This window comes from Limulus polyphemus, unplaced genomic scaffold (assembly GCF_000517525.1).
Source record: "Limulus polyphemus unplaced genomic scaffold, Limulus_polyphemus-2.1.2 Scaffold576, whole genome shotgun sequence".
In the NCBI taxonomy this organism is placed as follows: domain Eukaryota; kingdom Metazoa; phylum Arthropoda; class Merostomata; order Xiphosura; family Limulidae; genus Limulus; species Limulus polyphemus.
This window is the reverse complement of record NW_013666186.1, coordinates 89,157-97,911: the sequence shown is the minus strand read 5'-3', so window position 1 is coordinate 97,911 and position 8,755 is coordinate 89,157. Positions and strand designations below refer to the sequence as shown.

Genomic DNA, 8,755 nt, shown 5'->3' with positions numbered 1-8,755 from the left:
AATATTGCCTTGTAGAATTAAGATCTTAAAACTTGTATATTATTAAAATATGGATTATTAGCTAAGATTTTATGCTATTCTAATTGGTATAACAGAAATAAAAAGTACTTTACTAAAATTTTGAATGTAAGACACTAAAACCTTGCATCATGCACAGTAAAGGATACCCTGGGTGATAGGGTTAATCCAAACTGTACTGTATAAAGTATAATTGTAGTGCTGCTGTCTCGAAGTCAGAGGCTGTAAAGTTTTGAAAATCTATAGGACTAATAGTGAATTGGAAAAAACTAGTTCTTTGAACACTTTTTTAGAATTCATTCATTAGTAAGGAGAAAACACCTGCTTGTTCTTTGCACTGTTTTATGACTTATAGTTAAAATGAAATATTTTACTTTATTATTTTAATTTCAACCTTAGTTATCTTTGTTAACATTAGAGCATTATGTTTGTGTGATGTGAGAATTACACAAACTTTCTAATAATGTAAATAATAAATTATAATATGCAAAGAAAAAACTGAACTTTATTACATTTTTTAGTGAAAATGCTTTTGTTTTATGTTCTTACATTAAGCTTATTGATGTAGTATTAAAAATGATAGTAGTCTTATTACATTGTATTTATCACTTGATAATGTTTGAAGAACCTTGCTTTACTTAACTGCTTCATATAATTTAGTGAAAGAATCAAGAAACCAGAGCTATGTAGGAAACAACCAGAAATATGTTTTAAAAGTATTACAACTGTGTAAAATGATAAAAATCATAGATAAAATTCAAGGAAATTTGTGTAAATATATTAAAATACTCAACAATCAATGTTGTATAATATAATTAAAATTTTATTTAAAACTGATCAGTGGTCATAAAAAAGCCACTCTGCATGTTTTGCATTGTTCATGTCATACTCAGAAGTGTGAGAAACAAATGTTGTGCAACATATAAATATAAAAAACCATGGTCATGTGATTACTACTTTACATATTTAAAAATAAAATTTTATAATTTTTTAAATAAAATTGTAATTGTACTGTGTTGATTCTTCAGTATTTTAATAAAAATCACTTATTTTGGGAAGTTATGAACATAAAAAATAGTAGTAAGTCAAGCAAAAATGTTTTATCAGTAAATAAATTAGGTGTGTAATGACTCTATTGCATACACTTTCAGAGTCTGATGGATAACATATCTCAGTCTCTGGCCACTAGTGTCCATTCCCAAATCCAGGACTCCTGTAGAGAAGTTTTCCAGGCTTACATCATTCCATCATATGAAAGAGCTTGTCAGCAACTTTTCCATCAACTTAATGATACATTTCAACATGGAATCAAAGAGTGTAAGCTTTTAAGAGTAATTATAAGGTTGGCTTGTGAAAGGTTTTGTTGTTGTATGCTACCCTCTGCAGATGTTCTAGAGCAATCTTGAGCAATCTAAATTATTCTGTAGACCACATACATGACCATCATATACACTTAGACTACAAGACCCCCTTTACTAGTCATAAGTCCAGAATGATACATTTCAATAAAAATTAGTTATGTATAAATCATATTAAAGTTGTAATAACTTTCTACTGATAACCTTAGAAAATATGTTATGCAAAGTATAATCAAGTTTATGTTTTAATTTGCCACCTTTAATGCATCTCAACGGTGTTGACTGCTTCGAGTGCAAAGTGATTTTCATGTTCAGATTAAAAAATAATTTTCTTCCTCTGAAATATCTCAAATTTCATTTCCATAATCTCTAAAACCTCTTAATTAAATTTTAAACATTTTTTTTAGAAAAACATTATATTTTATTGGTTATTTTCTCAACCCTAACTATACAAGGTTGGTAAATTTCAGAAATTGTCAATAGTTTTGTCTGACATATAATACTATATTATTTATGACCAATAGAAAGCCAAAGTTTTTATCCATCAAATGTCGTATATTACAACGTTTCTTGTACTGAGAATTGTTTATGTTGCGTACAGTTCAATGATAGCTATCGAACATTGTCTGCTTTTGCAAGTTATTATTTTGTGTTCTTTGGTGCATTATTTAATTAAACTAAAAGTATTTAGTTTGGTAGTATCATTAGTAAAAAAATTTAGGGTAAGTTTCATCAACAGTCAACAGCTAAAAATGAAGACCCAGGTAAGTAGTATATTTTTTGTTTTTCATCTTTATTTTTCTATTATAAAAGTAACTAAAATGTAAAAATTAGAAACTTTTTAAGTTAGATTAGCCAAGGGTAAAAAAAAAATAAAAAAATTATGAGGCACGCTCACAAGCAACTTGCGAGCAACCCATCTGTTATGTAATTCAATAGGGTACCGTGAGCTATATATGTTTGCTGAGGGATTTTCAACTTATGTGGTAGGAATATTAGTTAGACATGGTTCAAAGGGCAGTAGAACAATAAAACTTTTGCAGAAAGAGACATATACTTTTATGAGTTTTAAGCTATTTAGGATAAACAAATGTAGTTGCATGTTACGACTTGAAGTCATTGTATAAAGAATTGAAGGGTAATTTTTTTTTTGTATTTTGTGGTGGTTAAGAGGTCAGTCAAATTCGCCTTCACCAACTTCATGTTGAGTTAGGGTAGAGAAAATAACAGATAAAATATAAAGTTCTACTGAAAAAAAACATTTGATATTTATTTAGGATGTTTTAAAAATTATGCAAATGAAATTTGAGTTTTGTCATATGAAGCAAAGTATTTTAATGTTTAGCATGAAAATCACTTTGCCATCAGAGTAGTCAATACTTTGACTCCACATATTCATGGAGAAATTTTTAATGAAAATCTTTCGTTAAAAACTATGATGTTCTGTGTACAAAACCATCTTAATAATTACTTAAAGCTTGCAAAATTTTGTGAATATACACAATATATTAGAAATTATAGTTTGGAAACTATAAAGGTTAATTTGGGGTCAAGATTCAGATTCAAATTGACCGAGCCTCTAGTGAGAAAGTTAATGTATGTATTTTGTATAAGCATTTTATATTGGTTTTTACCATACATTTAGTTATTGTAGATACCAGGTGGTAATATTGTTATCAATATTCTCTTTGACATTGAGTAATAATACATTTTCAGTTTGTTACTCCTTTTGCATTATTCATTTAAGAATTGTTACTTTCATGTTTATAGATCTTTCTGTTAGTTAACTCTCATCTGTGTTTAACAAAACTGTGATGTCAATTTTGATGGGCAACAATTATTTTTTGCAGACTAAGTGGTGATATTTTTTTGTTGAACAAATTCTTGTGTCTTTCTTTTGGGTACAGTCTTATTTTTTGAGGGTATTTATACTTTCATTTTGGTTACATTCCTTTGTCATTTAATTTCTGTTTACCACTGTTACATATACTTTAGATTTTTGCTTGATTAACAGGTGACTCACAGAATTCTTGAAACAAAATCAGAAAGTAGTTCCCTACACTTAACTCAGTATTTGATAACATTTTACAATTTGTGCTTCCTCCATGTATCACAAACAGTTAGTCTCTTCCTCATTCACAGTTTTCACTAATGTTAGGTTTTGTAAGTTTTTCGACAGAAACAAATTGAGCTAAGTCTGTTCTACATATTTCACTAGTAGTATGTAGCATTATACAGTGAACTGTTATACTTTATATATATAAAGAAAGTTAAGAAAATTCTCAAATGCCTTACAGTGTAGACCAGTGAAATAAAACTGTTAACCTTGGATGCATCCATTGGCATACCTTTCAACACATATTTTCATTAGACATTCAAAGTATATTTGTTTTTAAAGCTGGCTGATATTTATACATTATCGTAAAAAGTAATTAACATAAATTTTACCATGAAACTATATATAAAAATATTCTAATAACCACATGTTTTAACTTTCTATAGATTGTCATTAAAAGGACTTTCTTTAAGGTATAGTTTGTGCTTTACTCTTTGTTGGGTTCAGTTGTCCCTGTATATCCTCTGAGCTACGTATATTGTTTATCACTGTGTTTATTTTTATACCTGTTATAGCTTCCTTGCTTTTTGATTCCAATACTTATTGTGTACTTTCAGCTGACTACTTTGCTTATGTTATACTGGATAGAGTAGTTGCCTTGCTTCCTATGAGGTACACTTATTTTATACCTTTTGTTTACTCTCTGTTGGTTTCCTTGCTCCATGGGAGTTGGTGTTGCTACTTACATTTTGTTTACTGTCTGTTGGCTGCAAGTACTTCTTTTCTTCTTGAGATTTACATTTGTTGTTTATTTGTTTGCTATGTGTTAACCTTATGTATATGCATGGGAATCAAAGTGCACATTGTAGCCTTTTACAGAGTTACATTCAAAATGTAATTAAACAACTTTGTAATTAATGGATAGTGAACTTGGCATAAGCATGTAGTTTGTTATTTGGTTTTAATATTATATAATAAGTTTTAATTTCTTAGTGTGTAAAGGAAATATTTAAATAAATTCTTAATTTTCATTTCTCTTTATCACATGATGCTTTTCTTTATTCTGAATTGCCCTGTTTGACTCTAAGTCTCTTCCACATGATGAAAAGCACTTGAAACTGTTGAAAGTTATGGTTCAAATAAACCTTAATATATGCATATAGATCATTTTGAATGTCTTTGCATGACCATATTTTCTTTTTGCTGTGATTATTATGTTGATTTTATATTTCCCTCATGTCCTTACAGACCTACAACAGACTGAAAGCTGGATTGAAAGACAGATACAGCAAAATCAAAATGTAACTCAAATCAGCTCGGCACATCTGGATCAACAATTTTCCCAGATCCAGTCAGCTTTGGAGAAACATGTTAGTAGTTCACTACTTGGATCACAAGATAAGATCTCTCAGAAGTTCCAGGAAAATTTAAACAGGTTAGTTTGAAATATTTAACTTGTACTATTCAAAGTTTTCATCTGTGTTTAAAAAATGAGCCAGTTTTCTATTTATGTAATAGTTTCCTTACGTTTATGAATTTGTTTTCTAAAACATTGAACTTTCTACTTAATATAAGACATTGCAATAACATTTTTGGATTCTTTTAATAAAAGTTCAAGCTTCATAAATGTATAGTAAAATTGTATTACTAATACCAAACTTACCCAAATAGTGTCTAGTGTCACTGCAAATTAGTAAATCTTAATGGCCTAATTTATGCTGTTTCTGTTTTATTGACCACACTTCAATATAATATAAAATATACAAAATTATGGTATACTTACAATGAGGAAGCTAAACAAGTTCTTACATTTTTGAAAGAAATCAGCATTTCCCCAATGCTGTAAATTAATCAACATTTATGTGATGTCAGTATTGTGGGAAACAATAACAGAATAAATAACAGGCATTATGACAGAACAAGCTGTTAACATTTAACATTTTAAAGCATTATATAGTTAAGAAAAAACTTTGGTATATGTTTCATATATCACATTTTCACTTTGTTATTTCAGAGAATACAAAATCACTTGTTATTTTGCTGATAATGGACACATTTATTGTACAAACTGTACTGCAATAGTAGCAAAGTAAAACATTCAATAGCACCTGAATTGAAATATTTGTTGTGTAGAATCGGAGTTAATTTTCATGGTTTATTTTGATCATTAATTATTACTTGAAGGAAAACTCGTGCTTTGCATATGAAACATTTTTTGGTTGTGGTATTTTGTACTTGAATGCATGAAGTTTATAAAATGTAAAACCAATCAGGATCACTTTTGCTGCCCTACAGTTAAGTGACCTGCCTGGAATACTCACATATGAGGTACGTTTTGAATAAATCTGATAACAATGCAGGGCATCTCAATAGGGTTTCCTATTCCACAACATATGATACCCACTAAACACCTCTAGTACAAAAGACACTTTTAGTCGATTGGTCTGATAAAAAATGACAAACTGATCAACTTATCTTGTAAGAGACACCAGATCTAGTGATGCTTTCAAAACCTGAGAATTAAAACTCGGGATATTCTTCCCAGGTTCTTACTCAACAGTCTTAATGTTCTGATACTGTAGGTTTCTATAAACAAATGAAAAAATTCACACACAAAACCTTAACATGTAAACAATGTAGTCTCAGATGGGGCACTGAGGGATAACAGATTCTTTCCCCAAATACCTTTCCCTTTGCAATGCATAGTACTGTCTACACCCACCCACCCCTTAACTTTTTTAGCACGAGCTCGGTCCCTGGGACTGACCCTCATAATCGTTTTGTGCTTTTTATAGTTTTCATGCTATAACTTTTAAATTAGTAAGCAAATCTTAACGAAATTTGGGAGCTTATCAGTAAACATTACAATGCTTTGATACATAACATATCAAATTTTTTTAATTAAGTCTTAAAGTTTATAAAGCAATGTTTATCTCAAGCCTTTTTTTCTTTTCACATGTTTCCTATCTATCATTGCAAAGTAATGTTCATTTTAAGATTAAAAATACTTTTGTGCATCAGAAATTTTAAAATTTCACATGCAAAATCTTGATAGTGTCGAGATAGTTATCAAATGTTTCTTAAGAAAAAAAACTTTATATTTTATCTGTTATTTTCAGTAATTAATCTCTGTACAGGCTCAGCAGATTTGACCGATCTCACAACCACCATAAAAAATTAGGAAATAAATATAAATTATGCCTTTTTCATTCTAGAATGAACACAAATTACAACACGAAAACATAAATGTTTAGACTAAATAGGTAAATCTCATAACATTAGACATTTATATATATATTTATTATTTTAATTATATTGACCTTTCAGCCATGCCTGGCTAACATTAACAATACAGAAGTTACAATGATGTAGCTCACGTGCACTCATGCTAACTGTATCAAATCACATAAAACTGACCTTTAGTCTGGTGCAAATTAACCTGTCTTGGCTGTGCTTTAGTAGACTAGTATTTTGTAAAATGAAGTCAAATTTCAATTATTATTCATTATATATGTAAATAGATTTTTTTTAATTATCTCTTCTAGTTATGACCTTTGTACTCGGTTACTGTTTGACGTAGGTTGCTAAGTCTTTAAAAAAACTGTATGTGGAGGATATGAAACAAAATATTTTTCTTAAGTTTTATATATGCATTTGAATAACTAAAAATCATAAATTACTACATTAATACCATAGAATTCCACTATATCAAGCTTAGTAACTAAGATGTACTTTAGTCAAACAAAAATATGAAATTTCGAGCAGACTAAAGACACACCCTACCTTCTTCAAATATTGGTTCAAAAGAAAGATATGGTGCCAAGTCTGTTAAAATGGCTAAGAAAGCCACTTAATACTACCAGCAAATTATTTATTAATACATTGAAAGAAATCTGTTCAAACATAACTCAATATTAAACATCGTACATTCGATCTTAACTACATTATTTGAATCTAAGAGAAATAGCGATTGTTACTTACATCAAGGTTGAAAAGATGTTCTGAACCTTTTGAAGAACTAAAGTCTTCATCATCTCTGGTATCTCTCAGCAGCATTGGAGAATTCTTTTTCAGCACTCCCGAGAAGACTTGACTTTCTTGCCCAAAACATGGGTTCATAGAATAAATTTTTTGGTGTCCTTATGACTTTCCAAATAGTATACACATCTAACCCGCAAATAGATCTGATACTTAATTGAATGATTTTTGAATACACATTGTGATTCTCGAAACCAAAAATACTTCAATAATTGGTTATAGTGGAAGACTGTAAATCGGCAGCTTGTTGGCATGTATCTGTCTTCATCTTCTTAACATGGATCTTATATGAAAGTTCCAACTAATCCCTTTTTAAAAAGTTGTGTCCAAGTTAATATTCACTTTTTTTTGTAGCTTTATCTCTATTATGATACTGTCAGTCTATGGATATGGATCTCATTTCCAGTCTCTAATCAAGTTTACATAAGCATTCTCACATCTGTGATAGCATCAGTTTATAGATAGTATAAACATCTATTTTTCAATATGAACTAGAAGGTATCTTTGGTTTATACTTGACATACTTTCCCTTTCTTGGGCAGTTGTCATGTTTCGACGTTACAATGTCACTTCTGAGGATGACGTTGTAACATTGAAACATGTAGAGTCGTCAACTTTTTGAAGGTCATAGATAGGCCTAAATAAAATGTTTTTATTTGTGTACCAGTTTAACGTTGAATATTATTTATGATTTTAACTATACACAAGTGCCAAAATACTATAAGTATAGAAAATGTCATCAGAATGCTCACTTTGCAGCAGATTGTATGACAAGCAGTTCCAAGATTAAAATCATTCTTCACATAAATTATAGGAAAAGTGTATCAGTGGTTGTATAATACAGACTTATTTGTGTATAAACATCACATGGGCAGACTAAGAATAGCAACCAGTATTGACAGTGAAGCCATAATATTGGCATTTGTGGAGCACTTTGAACACATCTATTGATTGCTTGCCACTATTTCATAATACTGTTAGGAAAACTGTCACTCCCACTCCAGATAACATCTTGATCATTGACATCATATCTTCCATAAAAAATAAGCTCCAGAACTTTCAATAACAGAAGGTAATAAATTCAAACTTCTGACTTGCTCAACTCTCCAGCAACACAAAATCTTACCTGAGAAGAACGAGCTGCCATTCAAAGCTTACAAAAAGAATCTCCTATATATATATATATATATATAGATATATATTTATGTCTACATACAAACGAAAGGTAACTTACGTAACTAATTAAATTAAATAAAACCAAGACAAGTAATTAACGACAAGTAAA

The 8,755-nt window shown here is 29.6% G+C and overlaps 1 protein-coding gene across 1 annotated transcript in view; it reads left to right on the top strand.

Annotated features, from left to right (window-relative positions):
• Nucleotides 1-8,755, top strand: part of LOC106459210 (enhancer of mRNA-decapping protein 4-like) — a 161,540-nt gene that overhangs the window by 137,378 nt on the left and 15,407 nt on the right. The window contains exons 23-24 of the mRNA XM_022385655.1: nt 1,170-1,335; nt 4,681-4,867. Coding sequence (XP_022241363.1) covers nt 1,170-1,335; nt 4,681-4,867 — 353 coding nt within the window. The remainder of the gene's footprint in view (nt 1-1,169; nt 1,336-4,680; nt 4,868-8,755) is intronic.